We start from the raw sequence: 19,968 nt of genomic DNA, 5'->3' as shown, positions 1-19,968 counted from the left end.
AATAATACGATTAAAAACGCTTCGAGGTTAAAGACAAAAATTTACTTTATAATATTTTTCGTTTAAATGTAACGAAAAGAAAAGCGTTATAAACGGAATAGTTGTTATATTAATTAGTTGCAGTTAAAGTTATTAATTAATTTATGGATATAGATTAATTAAATTAATTATTTAGTGTTTTGAATAAATACGAAACTCTTCGTTTGACCTTTAGAAATGAATAGAAAAAAAAGTGGTAAATGTCGGCTGCGAATGTTTGGGAATTGATCGAACGAAAATCGCCTTAACGTTAAACAAATGAATTTAACGTAATTTATTGAAATAAATCGTTTGGTTTTTGTGTAAATATCATTTTTTTTTCCTTTACAGGAAGAGAGTAAACAGGTACGACTCCATTTTCCTTTCTTTCTATGGAAAAAAATCTACTTAACACGTTAATTAAACGTTTTAATGACGATTCTTAATTGTAATTAGCTGCATAATAAACTAAATTAAATGTAAATCTTCACACTTTGAAATGGAAATCGTCGGCTTAGGTTTATTCTGTTAAATCACTAGACTATTTCTTTTTTATATTTATACCAGAATATGTGATGCCATATGTCATCGGTTAGAGATTTTGGATACAATAATGATTTACAGTTAAATGACGTAATAAAGCACTCGAAATTCTATATGTTCTTCCAAAATTGTGCTTGGTAGAAGTTGATTTTAAATAATCTGTGTGTACACATGTTAAAATGTATCTTTTAACAGTACGGATGTGGCTCTGAACCGGGTGGTCGGGATGTGATTACGCCTCCAGATGAGACGATTGTGACGTTACCAGAGCCATAGACTGTACTGGTGGGAGCGCCGGAGTCAAATGATTCGTACCTCTTCCTGTTGCCTTTGGCCAGAAACAGCCCTGAAATTCGCTTTCTTTGGGGTTGCATTAGACTATTTAGTCCGTGTCACTATGCCGGCGTCTGGCAGTTCGCTCGACGTCATGTAGTTTTTGGGGTGTGGTGGTCTTCTTGGTGCGGGTACCGAGGTACGAGTGCCAAAGTGCACGACTGCGTGTGGAGCGTCGTCAGTCCAGGAGAACGATAGTCGGACTTGGCCGAAGGAGAGCATGAAGAATAGGCAATATACCAGTTTGCAATAAAAACTGAACTTTGAAGATGAATATCTTGCCGAGGATCTCATTTATGGGTATGGCTTCTTGACTTTTTGCTTGTAGACATCTTCAATTTCAAAGTTGGAAAACCCTGCATTTGGAGTTTGCATCTTATTGTGGTCGGTTGTGGTTTTATTGGAGCCATAAACCGTATTCATAGGAATGAGTTGGTTGGGGCCTTATTACAGCTATAAACTATGCACACAGGACTCTTCTATTGAGCTTTGATAAGGTTCAACTACCTGATTCAGAGCTGCTTTTGTATCTTTCTAACTTTCCTATTATGTGAGAATTATTATTATTTTATAATTAATTTATGATAAGAGTTTCTCTTAATGCTGTGAAAAATTTGGAATTTAATAGGATTTTGTAGTATATTGTTTCTTTGTGGGTAGTTTGGGTAGAAGTTGGCAAAATAAATGAATTGATGGAGATGTCTGTCTTTCATTCTGACAGATTGAATCTGGATTGAAGCTTTAGAAATCTTCGGTGGGTATGTCTGGCATCATTCCTAACCTTCCTAATCATTCCCTCGCCACCTAATTTTTTGTGAGCTAGATTCGTCTGTCATGGATAAAATGTAATTTGTAGTGTATACTGTTTGATTGTATTCTTATGGAAGGACGTTATTTGAATAGAGCTGCATTATTATTACTGACTTATCCTGTGCAAACTGTAAGGTATCTCGAATAGGGGGCAAAAATACTTGTGGGTTACACAGAACTTTTCTCACTTCTGATAAAATTACATCCATTTATTTAAGTGCCAACCATTTGAAGAAAATGAACTAAAATTCAAACATTTTGTTCATATAAATCATAGAAGAAAATATTAATATTGAAATAGTTATAAAGGAGGAGATTTATAATTTTTTTCAATCTTGGTCTAACATATCCATATATTAATTATAGATGCACAGAATTTGAAAGTACAAAATGAAATTTAATTCAATTGCTTTAGGGATTATTTTTTCAGTTTTAGGGAAAAATTCTAAAATATAATTCAATGGTTGCATAATTTATTTAGTATTTAGCCATTTCTAGCCCAATAGAATTCAGCATTTGGTTGGAGTGTAGCTTAATCTTGTAATATAATGAGTGTTATGTTATATGGAATAAATTATGTATAAATTTTAAAATATTTTATTTTAATCGTTTAGATTTGTAAATAACTGTTTCTTAGGAAAAACCTTTATTTTACCAAAAACTGTTTTTGGTTTTAATTGGGCTGTCTTCAGTTTCTATTACAACTATTTTACAAACTTCTTGTAGCACTGCATGTACTTAATTACTTACGAAATACAAAGCAAGACTACATACAAAAAACTTAAATTTATTACATATACGATTTATGGCGCGATTGTACAGTACAAGTCGGACATAGAATGGAAAACACGCGTATACACGGCGAGGTCCACACCCAAAGTAAAGTCACAAACAAGCCGAGAGAAGTCGAAGATCGGGCTGCCAGTTTGTTGGGTTCAGTGTTCCACCTGGTGGCGGCCTTTGGAATTACGACCAAAGCTATCGCTACAGTACTCCCCCCCCAGTACCGTAGGTACGAAGTTAAAGGCATCGGGGGTTGAATCTGACTTGTCTTCCAGATTATGTTGTCGTCGTTGTGTTGGTAGGTGCAGAGTCACTCGGAGCGTTTATTGTTGGTCGCTCTGGGGAGTCTGGACGTGTTGTCCTGCACGAGTTTGGCGATGTACTGACGTTCTCGCTGTCTAAAAATGCTGGCTTCAGTCGGTCGATGTTAATTGTTGTCGTTTTTCCGTTGACTAGAATCGTGAAATGCTTAGGTGTCCGCGTGGTAACTGGGAAGGGGCCGTCATAAGGGGAGGTCAGGGAAGTTCTGACCTTTTCTCCGCACAAAAACGTGGGAGCAGGTGTCGAGTGCTGGATGAACAAAGTGTGAAGGTTTCACGTGTGCAGATGTTGGAGTCGGCATAAGCGACTGCATTGTGGACCGTAGGCGATGGAGGAAGGATGGTGGACCTGCTGACGGTTCCCGCGAAGGATGAAAGAACTCTGCCGGGAGACGAAGGGTTGTGCCGTACACCATCTCAGCACAAGTACCATTGATGTCGTCTTTTAACGCTGATTGGAGGCCGAGGAGGACGATTGGAAGAGATTCTGTCCAGTGTTGTTGGTGGCATCTGAGAGCCTGTTTTAGGGAACGATGGAATCGTTCAACTAAACCATTTGCTGATGGGTGGTATGGAGTTGTGCGTATGTGTTGGATACCCAACATAGTTGTCAGTGAAGCAAACAGATGAGATTGAAATTGTCGGCCTTGATCGGTGGTGATGATGGAGGGAATGCCGAATCTGGAGATCCAGTGAGAGACGAAGGTGCGAGCGACTGTTTCAGCAGAGATGTCGTGGAGGGGAATAGCTTCCGGCCACCTCGTGAATCTATCTACGCAGGTGAGTAGGTAGGTATATCCATCTGAAGGTGGAAGTGGTCCGACGAGGTCAAGATGCACATGTGAAAACCGATTGGATGGAAGGTCGAATCTCTGAAGAGGGCTGTTGGTGTGCCGATTCACTTTGGACCGTTGGCAGTTTACGCAGGAACGGGTCCAGCTGGCGATGTCCTTCTGCATCGAAGGCCACACGAAACGATCTTGGACTAGACGTCTCGTGGCACGAATACCTGGATAGGCCAAATTGTGCATGGAAGAGAAGATTTGACGGCGAAATTGGAGAGGTATATATGGGCAAACCTTGCTGTCCTTTACGTCACAATATAGTTGTAGTGATGGGCTGATTCGAAGTGGCTGTAGTGTGAGGGATGTTTTACCGTCCGTGAGGAGTGCAGTTAGTTCATTGTCGTTTGCTTGAGCTTCCGCTATGGCGGTAAAGTCTGTCACAGGAAGTCGAATCTCGTTGATCCGAGAAAGGGTGTCTGCCACAATGTTGTTCGCGCCAGTGACGTGCCTGATGTTGGTGCTGAACTGCGCAATGTAATCGAGATGTCGCAGCTGACGTGGGGAGCAAGTTTCTGGTTTTTGGCAGAACGCAAAGGTGAGAGGACGATGGTCCGTAAAGATGACGAAGTTTCGACCTTCGATGGTATGGCGGAAGTGTTTGATCGCGGAGTATATAGCTAGCAGCTCCCTGTCGTAGGTGCTGTATTTTTTTTCGGTAGGCGTTAACTTCCGCGAAAAAAAGGCTAGTGGACGAGTTCCTTCAGCAGTGTGTGTTTGTAGTACAGCGCCGATGGCGACATTAGACGCATCTACCATTAAAGAGAGATTGTCGTGTGACGAATAGTATGCAAGAGTCGTTGCATTTGTGAGATCTGCTTTACTTTGACTGAAGGAGTTTAGAGCAGATTCGTTCCAGCAGATGATGCGTTTATCATTTTTCTTGGAATCCTTGAGAAATTCGAGTAGTGGGGCTTGAGTTTGAGCTGCATTTGGCAAAAAACGTCTATAAAAGTTGAGCATGGCTAGGAAGCGACGAAGCTCAGCGACAGTTTTAGGTTGAGGAAAATCGTTGATGGCCTTGGTTTTTGATGGCAAAGGCTTTACTCCTGACGATGTGATCATGCAGCCGAGAAATGGAACTGCAGATTTTCCGAGGATGCACTTGGATGGGTTTAATTTTAGGCTGTGTTCTTGCAAGCGGAGGAACGTTTGGCGGAGATGGTCCTTGTGTTCATCTGCGTCCTTGGACGCGACCAATATATTGTCGAAATAGGGGATGCAGAAGTCGAGGCCAAGTAGGACCTGGTGGATGTATCGCTGGAAGGTTTGGCCAGCGTTTCGTAGGCCAAAAGGCATATAGACGTATTCGAACAAGCCGAACGGGGTTGTTATGGTGGTTTTTGGAATGTCCTCGGGGAAGACTGGTATTTGATGATAGGCACGGGTTAGATCCAGTGTTGAAAAAATGATTTTGCCTTCAAGGAGTTGAGTACAGTCCTGTATATGAGGAACAGGGTAGCGATCGGGAACGGTTATAGCATTGAGACGGCGGTAGTCACCGCATGGTCGCCACTGGCCATTTGCCTTTTTAACCATGTGTAATGGGCTGGCCCAGGGGCTTTTGGATGGCCTGATGATGCCTTGAGACATTAAGAATTAGAATTCTTTACGTGCTGCTCGGAGTGTATCTGGTGGTAACCATCTGGGTTTCGAGAAGACAGGTGGTCCTTTGGTCTCGATGTGATGGAAAGTGGTTGGCGTTTTTTTGGTTTTGGGAGTTATCGACGGATTTGTAATAGTAGTGAACTCGGCCAAAATGCGGTGGTAGGGAGAGTCATTAGTCACGGCGGTGATGTTAGTGACAGTTGTGGGACGGTTCTGTCGGCAGCCAGGAGACTCAAGTTGCGTGACTCCATCGATTAGTCGATTGTTTTTGACGTCCACCAGTAGGTTGAATTTAGTTAAAAAATCAATTCCTATGATGGGTTGGGTCACGTCAGCGATTACAAATGGCCATGAGAAACTCCGCTTTAAATTAAAATTTAGTGTTAATAGCTTTGTGCCATAAGTTGGAATAGGTGTCCCGTTTGCAGCAAAGAGGACTAGCTTCTCGGGTTTGCTTAAATATGTGTTGGGACTTTTTGGAATCACTGAGATGTCGGCGCCTGTATCTATTAGGAATTTATATTTCGTAGTAGGGTCGGCCATGGTGATTCGGTCGATGTGGCGGTTGCGACTTCTGGCCGTAAGTGCCCGCCCAGTCAGTTTTCCGCCGGTAGAAAGGAGCAAGGGGCTTTGCATTTTTTTGCCTGCGCCCCAAAGGTAGCGTGATAGTAACACATGCCGTTTTCAGAGGTGCTTTGCCGTTGACTATGACGTGATTTGCTGCGGTGCCTCGTGTTGTTAGAAGGGTATTTGGAGCGTCTAAAGGAGTGGCGCGGGTTGTTGATGGACATGGAGAGGTTCTTGACCTGTTTGGCTAATTCCGCAACTTGGTTCTCCAGGGTGGAAATGGCGACAGAGTCATGTTCTACAGTTTGGATGTGTGCGGGGGAGACTAATTCCATTATTTTGTCGGCCATGGCGGCTAATTGTTGGAGTTTCTCGTTTGATGCAGCTAAAATGGCCTGAATATTGTGAGGTAACCTCGACAGCCAGAGAGATTTCAAGAGATCTTCACTGAAATGGTTACCGGCCAAGTCGCGCATCCGTGTTAAGAGGAAGGATGGACGTTGATCTCCCAGTTCTAACCCTTGAAGAAGCGTTCTGATTTTTGAGGACTCACTCTCAGCGTAGATGTCGATAAGGCGAGCTTTTAGAGTGGCGAATTTATTCTGCTCAGGCGGGTTGAGGATTAGATCATGCACTGAATTTAAGATTTCCGGCTCTACCGCCGCAACGACGTGTTTAAATTTCGTGTCGTCGGCGGTTATGTTGGAAATGGAAAATTGCGCTTCTAACTGTGCGAACCATAAGCTGGGGTTGCTCTTCCAAAAAGGTAGAGGTCTGATCGCGACGCGTGCTATATGACGGTGATCGTCGTTATTTTCTGCCTCAGCCATGATTTTAGCGTAGTTGTAGCAGTGTGAAGGTGGTTATCCGTAAATGCTGTGTGCGCAGTTCAGCACGTGGCGAGAGGACAAAGAAAGATGGCGCGTAAAGGCACGTGGCGCAAGAACAAAGAAGGATGGTAATACCTTTTCGTTGAACCGTCGGCCGTCGACGAAAAATATCCGTGGTTACACTCTTTGAAGGTCTAGATGAACGATTACACAGTTTCAAAAAAAATGAATGTCTGACGTTTGTGTCCGATGCAAATGGATTGAGCTTTCATGTCGTACGGTAGAGTCCTTCTTCGGATAGTGGGCACCATAAATCATATATCACGTTTGGGTCACCAGTTTGTAGCACTGCATGTACTTAATTACTTACGAAATACAAAGCAAGACTACATACAAAAAACTTAAATTTATTACATATGCGATTTATGGCGCGATTGTACAGTACAAGTCGGACATAGAATGGAAAACACGCGTATACACGGCGAGGTCCACACCCAAAGTAAAGTCACAAGCCGAGAGAAGTCGAAGATTGGGCTGCCAGTTTGTTGGGTTCAGTGTTCCACCTGGTGGTGGCCTTTGGAATTACGACCAAAGCTATCGCCACACGTCTCTATTTTTATATAAAATAAAATCTTTGACATTAATAGTTTAGGTAATTTGTTACAAGGAAGTTTTTTTATTGACTTGATGACTAAGTGAAAACATGTCTCTCCAATTGACTGGACATTTTCACTTACATTCTAATGTACTAGGGTAGATGTACCAGTTTTGGCCAGTGTAGTATCAGTTCTGGCCAGAAAACAAATTTAACTTAAAAATATAATCACAAATAAAACAAACTTTTATTGTTAACTGTGTGAACAGTTAACAATAAAAGTTTGTTTCATTGAACAGATTTGAATATGTGGTGATAATATTTTTAAGTTAAATTAGTTTTCTGGCCAGAACTGGTACACTGGCCAAAACTGGTACATCTACCCTATAATTGCTGAAAATAAGTCATCTTTTTATTTTTTATCTGTGACCTAAAATGTAAGTCTTGAAAATAAAATGGAAATGAAATAACTGGGAGAAAATAAGCAATTGAAATGTTGTTAGAAGAATTTTAAGTGTTGCTATTACTAATAGTAGAAATGTGCAAATGAACAATGAAGTAGTTTTCATATACAATTAATGTAAGAGGGATGTCCAACTAGGCAAATTTCCAGAGACAAGCAGAATCAACCGTTGAGTTATAATAGTCAGTGATATGGTAACAAAACAAATTCTGATGGCAACACGATGCTACATCTTGGCTGTTGTCAGGTCAGCTTGTTTATTTGGTATATGGATATAAGGGGTCAATGACATGAAATCAATAACATATTTTCTTCATTTTGAAATATAGCATTATACAACCTTTTCACTCAAAACCTTTGGGTGCTTAGATAGGCTGCACAAGCTATGTGGACAATATTTCAATAGGTCAATGAATAGTGTGATTTTATATACCCATCCAGTATTTTTTAAAAAGGCAGATGTGATACAATTTTAATACCATACACAAGTAGGCTGTACTATAGATTACTCCCTGTGGAATTTTGGGATTTTGAGTATACAGTAGAGCATCGATTATCTGAAAAGTATGAAAAAATACATTATTAGTATAGTGTATTAGGCCTAGTTTAAATACTAGCCTCCCTTTCATGGTCGAGCCAGTGCTGCCAGCTAAAACATGCAAAAATTTAACAAAAATAATATTAAAGTAGCCAAGACATAACTAAATATTGTAGCACCACATCACTAGCAGACATTTGAATTTGCCGACTAGAACGCGGTCGGTTAACCAATAAGTCGGTTAATCGGGGGTCGGATAATCGATGCTCTACTGTATATCTGAACTCTGGACTGAGACAAGTTCACCGATATCCTACTTTTGGATCGGAGACGAAAAATATGAAAGTTATCATATTTACAATTTCTTGCCTTTCACAGTGCATTCCATGCTATTTCAGATTTTTCTGCTGCCTGGTGGTGACGGTCATCTCCTGGAGGGATAGGTTAGGTTTGTTGGACAAGCCGTGATAGCGACGCATAGTACTAGCCGACTGCGAGCAATAGTGAGTGTGTCAGCAGCTGAGGGGCTGCAGGCCCCGAGGTCAAGGACTGCGATGGTGTGCGAAAAGGACTTAACTCAAACTGCAGATGATCAGTGTACTCGTGGATCAACATCTGCCTCTGTTGAAAGTATATGGCTGACTTGCCAGACTGCCTGTTAAACACACGATAGGCTTAGCAGAGAGAGCAATGTGACTCCCGATCATCGCGCGATCACCAAAAAAAGTATGACAACTTTTTTCTTTTTCGTCTCCGGTCCAAAAGTAGGGTATTGTTGAATTCGTCTCAGTCCCCCAAGTTCGGATATATACTTAAAATCCCGAAATTCCATAGGGAGTAATCTATAGTATATCTGTATTTTATAGATCGTCTATTAAACTGTTGATAAATATAATGCAATCTTTGTCTCAAAATTCTCAAACATTGTCCAACCTTGTGTTTCCTGAGTGAATCTTTGTAACTAATTTTTGGATTATGGGGGGAATCATTTTAGTAATTTTGTACTTGATGTAAAATAACAAGTGGTTTTCATAATATAATAAATTTTATGTCAAAACATTTCTGATATTTCAGAAAAAATTTAATGTTAAAAGTAGAATTAATGTAATAAGTTTTCAATATATTTTCACAATGATATTAAAAGTATTGAAGAATAGATACATGATATTTCTGCTAGATTAGGACGGAAATATGAGTCCAAATAAGATCATAGTGTACTAATATCTAGTGCAAACCAAAGTAATTGAAGTTTGTATGTCTAGCTATTGAATGTCTAGATATATATATATATATATATATAAAAGTCTGGAATGTGGTGAAGATACACTGTTAATCATGTGTTATACCAGTATATTGGATTACCTGCTATTGGTCGGCAGTTTTTGGTTCAATACATTTCCAAAGTTATATCTGTATTGAAGCCGTTAACTCAGCACCGTTCGAATTCTTCGAACAGTTACCTCCACGCATGCGCGACTGAGTCCCCATCCTTAAAGTTGATGCAAGTGCCTTTGACGCTGACTTTATATATCTCCCATGTCTCCATGTGCCGTATGTGCTTGGATGTTAACATACGCCTCTGTGCTGGCAATATTGTAACGAGTATGTATCACAAGCCAGTCTACATGCCGCTATATATCCCTGCAAGCTCATCCGACCCCTTTGCTTACAAAATCACGGCCTTCAAGGCCTTAACCAGGAGGGCTTACACGCACCACACTAACTGGTGTGACATCATGGCAGAGCTTAAGCGCTTAGAGGAAATTGCTGTGGTGCATGGCTACAGTAAAGGATTGGTCCGCAGCCTAGCCCGCACTTATGCCAACCGTTCTACCCCACAGCGCGTTCTGGGCACCCAGTCTGCGACGGGCGGCACTCAGCATCCTGTTACAGGGGGCAGGTGCATGGTTGTTCATTACTGCCAGCAGCTTGACCAGGGAGATAGCTAGACAGTGTCATATTAGTATAACTTATAGGAGATCCGGCACGATTTACGACCTGCTGTGTAATGCTAAGGATGCGATAGATCATGACAGGGCCCCTGGGGTTTATTCCATCCCCATCAGAGACGATAGGTTCTGTAGGGATTTAGCTTACATTGGTGCAACCATTTGTTCTATGCAGAAACTGTTATAGGAGCATCAGTCGGACCTCAAAAACAATAGGCACACCACAGCCCTTATGACGTTCGTTTCCGACACGGAAATTCGGGCACACTTCCCACACATGAAGTTAATATGGCGTGCCTTCCGCTACAATCACATATAGCACCTGGAGGCATGGGAGATATATAAAGCCAGTGTCGAAGGCACCTGCATCAACTTTAAGGACGGGGACTTTGTCATGCATCCGTGGAGGTACCTGTTCGAAGAATTCGAACAGTGCCGAGTACAGGAGTAAAATGCGACACATATGTTGTTTATTTTAGGGGCAACACCGTTCTGGCGGTCTGGTGGGGATGACTTTTAGTTCTCAACCTGAAGAAGGCCTCAGTGAAGGCCAAAAACATTAGTTTGTTCTCTATCATATACAACACTGTAAAAGGTTTTAGTCTGTGTCTCTGTGTTACGCACTACAGTGTTATCAGAAGAAGTCAGTTTATTGTGTTTAATTTGAACACAGTTTTTTAACATTTGTGGTATATTTGAGAATGTATTGTTATTGAAACTGTCTTTCAGCGTTATAATGTCAAGTATACAGAATATCTTATGAAATAGCTAATTTCAAAACTATAGTGTCAGAACTTTTATTCTGACAATACTGCTATAATATTTTATGGTTTTCATCGAAACTAAATGATTATGAAAAAAGAGTAATTGATAGCACTAACAGATTTTGATTTTATTTAGGAGAGAACATATTTTTCTGTTGTATGTGATTTTGTCTTAATTTTTATTTGAAATAAATCTTCTCTAAAATCAATTATTTAATTTCTGGCAATCTAAATTTTTGGTTGCTTTTTGAATTTTTAGAACTTTTCTCAGAATGATGAATGTTTGTAGTGCTTTGAAGCAGTATGTGTTTCTTGGTGTTAGAACAAGTCTAAATTTTATACTTAATTTTGTTACAGTTGTGAATAAATTATAGAACTTTACCTATCTTTTTGTTCATATTTATTTAGTATACAGTAGTCTTCTGCTTTAAATATTAATTAATCTTCTCTACAGGATCCATTGTATTATGGAAATATTGTAACATGACATCACTAATAGACTTTTTGACAATTCATTCCTTTCAAGATAATGGAAAATAATGCTGATAGAAGTGTTTTTCTATGCATTTGCAATGCTAATTAGCTTCTATTGAAAACATTTGTGCGTGCATTGATGATTGGATAATGTACAGTATTACCCATGTTCACTCGTGTAATCTGATTGGCATCGATCATAAATCAATATTTACTGTCAACCTTTTATTACATAGATACCATTATAATGTCATTTTATGATACGTAGGACTAATTGTGAAGAGAAATCCACTATATTATACATTCATTTTACAGAAATTGTATGTACTGTTTCTCTATATTGGTAAAGAATGACAGCTTATAGCTTAGTTATTATTATTTGATTAATCTTAGATTTAACTATTCACTAGACAACATTTTAGACATATTATAAAAATAACTTTATTTTATATATTACTGATTTTATTTGCATATTACATTGATTATAATCTAGACATTTTCCATTTTGGGAACAGTTATTGATTTAATTGATATATTAAATATAAATTTAGAAAAGCAGATTGCCTTGTATTGCTCTGTTATTTCCTTGTATACTTGCAACTTACATTTATATTTGTATTATTATTGTTCTGATGATAATTTCTCATTTTTGATTGAAATGCTGTAATAATTGAAAATATTTCTTTTTTTTGATAACTTGAAACCGTACCGTGTTCCTATTGTTTCTCACACACAATGCAGTGTAATTTAGTGATCACTTGGCTTCCTTTCATCTTTATTTTAGTTGATACGCATATACATTTTGTGTTTTGGGCCTAATATGCCTCTCTTCAGTCAACTAAAATTGTTAAAAACAAAGATTTTTACATACAATACATTTAAAAAACTTTTACATACTATACTTTAAAAAAGAGGTGCCTGGCTATAGTGTTTGCGAAGTTTTTAGTTCTATCAAGTCTTCTGTCAGAATCCAGAACAGACCATCTGTTATGTTGAAAATGCACAATCTTAAAAATTTTTTTAGCAAAAACCTTTAAGATCTGTGATCCCAAGGTGGCTGAGGAGGGGGCCTAATAAAGCCCAAAACTTGCACAAAAACACAAGTGTAAGTCTCAACTAAAATAAACTAAGATGAACATTGCCAAGTGTCTGTGTCCACACCCTATAGTGTTTAAGAACCAAATTAATCATCTTACAGGCATACCTTTTTTATCATGGATTCCGTAAACTGTATGAGGTTTCATGCATACGTAACACGTATGTAACTTACATTCATAAGCTTGCATATCTGCTTTAACAACTATATAACATTAACTATGTTTTGATTATGACGTTATAATTTCTTATATTCATCATTGACAAACCTTGAATAATCTATTTTGTTGTTTTTCGGTTGAATCATAAATTCATGATATTAATTTCATTCCAATGTTCAATCTCTGTTTGTGTATTTGCGTTTTTCATGAACTATAGAGGGTGCTGAATTTTTACAAAATGGCTACTTTATCTGGGTCGCTTGTAACTAGTAATGTAAAATTAATCATATATTACTGCCCGATATAATGATATATGCTGCTTGTAGCTGTTTATCGAGAAATTTTATAGTAGCAGAACAATTATTGCTAGCGGGATACGTCATTATGTGGTATCGAAGCAAGTGAGCGAGATCGTTCTATGCATATTTGTGCCCTCTGTGTTAAAAACATCAGCTTTGACATTGTCCTATCAGGGTTAGATTTACAAGTAAAAAGCTATGTAAATTGTTGCTTAGGCTTCGACTATCAAGGAGCCTCAAACATTTGTACAAACAAAAAAAAATAAGTAAAGTCGAATTTTGTAATAAACATTTTTTTACAAACGTTTTCCTATCGTTTCAATATAAAACTTCTTATATTTTGAAATCTCTTGTATCTTAAAATGATAGGCAAGCAATTCTCACTGGGTTTCCTGGTAATATACTTCATTTTTGTATTTTTGAATTTTCACGGGTGCCAATTGATTTTCTGGCACAGTCTAGAGCACTTTTGGTTGGCTGTAGAGTTCTAACATGACCTTCAAAAATTCTAATAAGTCATTCAATGGGGCAATATCATCACCCTTAAGTGAGCACTCCCACCAGCCGCTCGTCATTGCATCTAATTTAAATTGAATAATGAACATAAATAATATGCTCGAGAACTCATCTATATTAAAATTTAGAGCTTCTAATACTACGTTCGCACACAATCCTCGACTAACTTCGATCTCGATTTACCTACAATCTGGATTGTGACTGTCGCTATTCAAACATCGTGCTGTTCGCACAGGTAACTCGCTTGAGAATAACCCGGCTATTGTAAGCGATGATAAAACTGGCATAACTACTCGGTAAGTCACAAACACCAACACACAAAATGGAAGTTTTGATTAGAAATAAATACTTTTTCTTGCCATATATCTAATAATAGACAGATGTCATCGTCTCTCCAAACATCTTTTTTATTTCTTTGCCGATAGCCCGACACGTGTTCTGTAGCCATCTTGTATTTTCTCACGCGTGTGGGATTGTGGGATCTCTCTTATGACTGGATCTAGTTTCAAGAACTCTCTCCAGTCAATCGCGATTGAACGTCGTTTCAGTCGAGATTGAAACGGTCGAGGGTGTTTGCACCAAGGCATAGTCGCTGACCTTAGTCACAATCTAGATTGAAATGCTCGGTGCGAACGGGGTATAAGGATTGAATACACTGTAGTTGATTAAACAAAATTGTAACACAAAATTTGAAAGTTAGCGTCAGAAAGGCGCTATATATAGATATGAATAATTCAGTGCAATTTGAAGAATCTGATTTCGAACTCATCAATGAAATCATTAAAGTCTTGGCTCCAGTAAAATTAACTGTAGAAGCACTCTGTCGCACTGATGCGAATTTATGCACAGCTGACGCTGCCCTTAAGTTTCTTTTTAAGCAATTAAATGACAATAGTTCCGATTTGGCTTCTAAATTCAAGATATATTTACAAAAGCGCATGAAAGATCGTCAAAGAAATGAATTGAGTGGCATTTTATGCTACCTACAAAATCCTCGTAGTGACTATTTGGCTGACGATGATGAAATAAAGCGTACATTTTCAAGCCCAAGCGAGGTCTGATAAAAAAAACCAGATTGTTTCATTAATTGAGAGATTAAATGGTAGAAAAAATGAAGAAGAGGAAAAACAAAATATGCAAGTTGAGCCTACAAATACAGAAAAAAGTGATTTGACTCTCAAAGAAAAGCTTCAGCTGGAAATAGAAAACAGCATGAAAATGATGTTTCCTGAAGCATTAAATGAAAATGATTTTTCCAAAATTGTTAAGAAAGAAATGAACCTGTATGAGTCTTCAAATTCTAATTGGAGCTATAACCTAGAGTGGGCTTATAAATATTTACTAATGATTTCTCCAACTTCCATCGAACTTGAATGTGCTTTCTCAGTAGCTGCATATATGTGCAACAAATGAGAAGCAGACTTGGTGATGAGACACTGGATGCGTTGTTATTTCTCAGATCATATTCGCAATTCAAATTCATCAGATCATTTTTGCAATTCAAATTAGAATGTTCCTATTAGATTAGTTTTCTTTATATTTAAGAAAAATGTGACTGATTAATATTTTTAAATATTTTTTGCTAAGAAACTTACTTTACTACCTACTTACTAGGTTGTTACATGGAAGTTGTCTATTTAGTTGATGTTAAGAGAGATTTTTGTTAATTTTCAATGTTTATTTGCATAGTTTGTTACATAAAGGTTTGTTCAATTTATGTAAGTTTAAAAATATCTCACTGATGCTTGAAAAAGAACAACTTTAACATGAAGACTGAGTGATTTTAACTCTGTTAGTCTGACTCTAAGTCTGATTAGTTAGTGATTAGATTAGCTAGTAAAATATGTTGATTTTTGTCTAAATTTTAATTTGTTGATTAAAAAGCTGATTTCTGTAAGATTTTCTTATTTTTTATTAACCCTCAATACTGAAATAATCCCGGCATTAGAAATAAGGGCTGGGATTGAATTCCCTAGGCCTGACATATCTGATGGACCACCCTCCAAAAAATTCTTGGGGGGTTTTTGACCCATCTGGATTTAATCATTGTTCCTAGAGCAGTAGGCTGACATCTTAACTGCTCAGCCATCTGACCAAATCTGTTTGGTTATGCATGCAATCTTCTGCAGACAGTGTTAAAAACTGAGAAAACGCTTTTCCAAAAATTCTCAAACTAAGCAGATAGATCTAAATAGTTTCAATTTTGAGAATCCTATTTAATTCTTAACATGAAGCATGCAATGCCATAATGTTGTAAATGCCAAAAAACAAACTTTTCAGGAGAGAGAAAAAATACTTTTTCTAATGAACAAACTTTAATCAAATGCTATAAAAATTATTTTAACAATTTACACTTTGGAATAAAACATTGGGTTTAATTTCAAACACCTAAGTATGATGGTAAGGAAACAAAAAAGTTTAAAAACAGGATTAGAGCCATAAGGTTGTAAATGCCAAAACAATTGCAATCATAAAATTAATGTTTCTACAGCTGAAAAACAGTTTTGAATACCAAAAACTTACATTTAAATTATTAAACACAATTTACAAATTCAATATCAATTTTAACATTAAAAACTGGCAATAATCTATTAGTGACTGCTTCCTGGCTTCAACAATGTTGGGCCCACAGTTTTGGTACTTTAACTGGGCTGTGATCTTTATCAATTGTAATATAATTATGAACATATGAAAATATAAACAACAAGGTATTAATTTAGTGTAATAAAAGTTAAAATGTATTTAACTTCAAATTTGAAAGATTAATGGAAGTTTGAATATCATTTTGAAATATCAAATAATAAGGTGATACACGTTAACTATTAATAAACTGGCATTCAGTTATCCGGTTCTGCGTAAAAAACTCACTGCGTTACAAATTGGAATAACAAAATGATGTAAATGTAAACCGTAACATTTTATGCACCAAAAGTCATGTGGCTTGCACTTTGGCGCTTAAAACGTTATGGCTTGCACATAAATTCAGCTTCAAAATATAGCCACTTAGAGTGCCACTATCGTCACAATATTTTTTTTGTAGAAAAAAACATTGCATTTAAAATTCATTTCTTCAATAAAACATATTTTGAGAAAAATGGCATTTACAACCTTATGGCATTACACGCTTCACATACGGTTTGGAATTTGTTAATTTTATATGGATTTAAAAATAATGAAAAAAAATGAGTGAGTGAATATTATTTCATTTTTTCAATTTTACCTGCAGGAGATTATATACATAACCAAAGAGTTAATCAGTTTTAATCATACTAGAATATAATAATGTTGGAGTAAACAATGTAAAGTTATGATAATATGACAAAAAATTTCAAAGAATTATAAAGGTTAATTTTGAAAATAATTTAAGTATATTATTTATTTATTTAAAATATGAAAAATTTCATATTTAAGATTCTGTTCAGCTGGCAAGACAAGGAGAGCAATCAACTTGTGATAACTTCATGTGTTGGTCGAGTCTCCTTTTGAGAATAAGAAGATTTCACATGATTGACATTGCCAGGTAGTCACATTTTTAAAAATCGGCACAATGTTTTGTTTTTAAAATTACAATTGTCACTATTAACTAAATACTGTGTGTTAATAATAATTTTGTATTGTTACGTATTCAGTTTATTTAAGTTAATGTTAACTATCTGGCAATGTTTCATGTGTTATGTAGACTATTTAAGTAAGTAAAGTTCATTAATTATAATATTTATACTTTTATTTCTTTCCAGAAAAAACATGTCTCTGACTGTGCATCAAATTCTGAACGACGCCAAGCGTCTGGTGACCCGACTGCGAGACCACGATAATACTGCAGATACTATAATTGCTCAAGCGCAGTCACTCAATAAAACGGTGGAAAGCATGAATGAAGTTCGTAATCAATTTTTATTTGATATTATTTTTATCCAATAAATCATCAATTATATTAATAAATTACATATTGAATTTACTGTAGTATAACGAAGATCTGGCCGAATTAAACACGTCTATTCAGCAGCGTCCCCGTTCTTCTCTGATCCTAAATATTCAGCAAGAGAACAGACACATTAGAGAACTCCAGCAGGAAAATCGTGAATTAAGAAATATGCTGGAAGAATATCAATCTGTTTTGGAACTAATCATGAGCAAATATCGTCAGCAAGTTACTAAACTCGTTCAGTCTACGTCGGTTGATCGCGCTTGGGGCGAACTAGATAATTATAAGGTAGGTTGCAAAGGTGTCGCGTAAGCAGATATAACATATACTAAATAAACATTTTATTTAAAATTAGGAATTACAAGAACAGGCAGATAGAATTTGTGATATGGCAGCAATTATCAAACAAGCCATAGAAATAGACGAGGGTAATTATGCTTACGAACAGGAACGTTTGACACAACTTTTAACGGAAAACAAAGGGCTGAGAGAATTGCTCGAAATAAGTCGCACTTCGGGATCACTAGGACGACCATCAAATGCACCGGATACCACAGAGAAAGAAGTACAGACCGACACATGACCATTTTATTGATTGGGAGAATTGCATTTTTGCAGTGCATGAATTAATGTTACTACTGTATATTACACACTACTATACTGTATATTATACATGTTGTCATCACTACAGAAACCTGATCAGAGAAAAAAAATAGTTGAGAAGTATTTAATAAGGCAGCAAATTACTTTTAATGAATTTATATTGTTTTAAAAATTATTTAGGAATTTAAAAGGTACAAAATGTTTTCTAAATATGCTACTTAGATAAAATGTACAGTATATTACTAATTTAAAAATCAGAAGATACATATTTAATCTTCAAAAAGAAAAATGTGATTTTTGTGTTTCTAAGTCAATTTATTGATTTTTTTTTGGTCATTCAATGAAATATTCATTGCCATCGATATCGGCAGTTTATAACGTCATTAAAAGAAAAATCAGTTTTAAATTAATGTAAATAAAATTTAAAAAATATCTATAAAGTTTTTTATATCATCTTTAAATTCCAGTAATTATTTTTGAAGGGAAAAGAAACCAAACAATATACACTGCCATTTTGGAGGACGAATATATCGCTTTGTACAAATGTAGCCGCAAGATTTGTAAATAGGTCGCTCTTAAGAGTTTCGGGAATGATTAGCGATAATCACTTTAGTCAAATTCACTTTCACAGATTTAAATATTAGGCCCAAACAAAAGCGAGGCTGCAAAATTATTTAAATTGCATATTGCTTTCTTTAGATTTTTTTGTGAATTGTTATTATAATTGTAATATGTTTATATATATTCAAAGTTTTAGTTTGTAAATATATTGTCAATCATGTTCTTTTTCCAGTATATTTGGTGAATAAATCTGTATTTCATGATAAGTTTGAATGTTTGCAATAAAAGTTATTTAATTAAATAAAAACTTATAAATTTATATTATGTGGTATTTTTCAATGTTTATTGATTTATAATTTCATATATACTTCAGATTTATTATGAGAACATTTTAGAAAAGAATAAGAATATAAAGATGAACATTGTGGTCCAAAACTTTATGAAAATGTCTGCAGCCTGTTGTTTTTGCCTTTTTCTACTATTTGTAATTTTGCCTATCTAGTTTTAGGCTCGTGCAAAAGAACTGTCTAAAAAGACAGTTCTTTTGCAATGTAAGCAACAGAAACAAAATTGTGATGAACAAAGTTAACAGTTTGTGGCCCGAGGATCGTGACAGGAATTTCAGGTACGAAGTACAGTACATTGATATTAAGCACTAACAGAACGACAAAAGAAATCAACTTTGTCTCCATTCCTACAGGATATATTTATTCCAGATGATGATACAATATTATTTTGTTGCACTTTGCAAGAAAAACTGCCACCTCTGATAAATGATTGTGTTGGCTTGCTTCTAAATATAGTTTGTCAAAGAAAATGTGGAAAAGAAGAATTATGTCAGACAAATATAGTTTACTAGTCGAGAATGGTCTATGAAGCATAAGGTAAATAATCCGTATAATTTGGATTTAATAGCCACATTAATAGTTGCAGACATTCCAAATGTGGAAACCAACGGATTTTCTGTAGAAGTTCATGGGATGGGGCTGTTACGAACTGTGACCGGAGGGTCGGAGTCTCTTTGACCCCTCGTCAGGATGTGACACCACCAAATCTATCAAGACTCGAAAATCACAACGCAGAGTTTTTACGTCACGCGAGCGGACGCGGGTGAGCGGGTATGTTCGCGGTGGAGGTGGAGGTAGGAGATCCGAGGAAGTGAGTCACTCGGGACACTGGCTAAGTAACAAGAATAACTTTAATAAAAATGTATAAAAACATTACAGCACGACGCATAGCTAATAATGGCGTATTCCTAGATACATGGAGAGAGAGAGTTTACAAATGATTCGTGAGTTGATAAATACCTTGGTTAAGGAGATGTGAGAGTCCTTGAGCCGTCGGGTATCCACGATCCGAGACGGTACGTTC

At 36.7% G+C, this 19,968-nt stretch overlaps 3 protein-coding genes across 5 annotated transcripts; 1 reads left to right on the top strand and 2 right to left on the bottom strand.

The window, feature by feature from the left end:
- The first annotated feature begins 217 nt into the window (after window positions 1-217).
- Window positions 218-18,904, top strand: LOC136970870 (FGFR1 oncogene partner 2 homolog). Of its 3 annotated transcripts, XR_010880051.1 has the most exons (5): window positions 16,924-17,028; window positions 17,246-17,387; window positions 17,473-17,721; window positions 17,789-18,227; window positions 18,519-18,904. XR_010880051.1 is itself a non-coding variant. In XM_067265373.1 (4 exons), exons 2-4 carry the CDS (start codon window positions 17,253-17,255, stop codon window positions 18,014-18,016), a joined length of 612 nt encoding a protein of 203 aa, XP_067121474.1. In that variant the 5' UTR covers window positions 218-384; window positions 17,246-17,252; the 3' UTR covers window positions 18,017-18,904. The 3 variants fall into 3 exon arrangements, 2 of the variants coding, with proteins under 2 accessions (XP_067121474.1, XP_067121473.1); XM_067265373.1 differs by lacking the exon at window positions 16,924-17,028 and adding an exon at window positions 218-384 and having other exon boundaries at window positions 17,789-18,904; XM_067265372.1 differs by having other exon boundaries at window positions 17,789-18,904.
- Window positions 5,249-5,800, bottom strand: LOC136970912 (uncharacterized). Its single transcript, XM_067265416.1, has one exon. It carries the CDS (start codon window positions 5,798-5,800, stop codon window positions 5,249-5,251), a length of 552 nt encoding a protein of 183 aa, XP_067121517.1.
- On the bottom strand, window positions 5,854-6,654 carry LOC136970911 (uncharacterized). The gene has a single exon (XM_067265415.1). The coding sequence runs from the start codon at window positions 6,652-6,654 to the stop codon at window positions 5,854-5,856; it is 801 nt and encodes a 266-aa protein (XP_067121516.1).
- Window positions 18,905-19,968: the final 1,064 nt, after the last annotated feature.

The sequence above is a fragment of the Centruroides vittatus genome, unplaced genomic scaffold (assembly GCF_030686945.1).
Source record: "Centruroides vittatus isolate TY-2023 unplaced genomic scaffold, ASM3068694v2 contig_221, whole genome shotgun sequence".
Classification (NCBI taxonomy): Eukaryota; Metazoa; Arthropoda; class Arachnida; order Scorpiones; family Buthidae; genus Centruroides; species Centruroides vittatus.
Note: the sequence above shows the minus strand (reverse complement) of the source record. Positions and strands in the feature narration are given on the sequence as shown.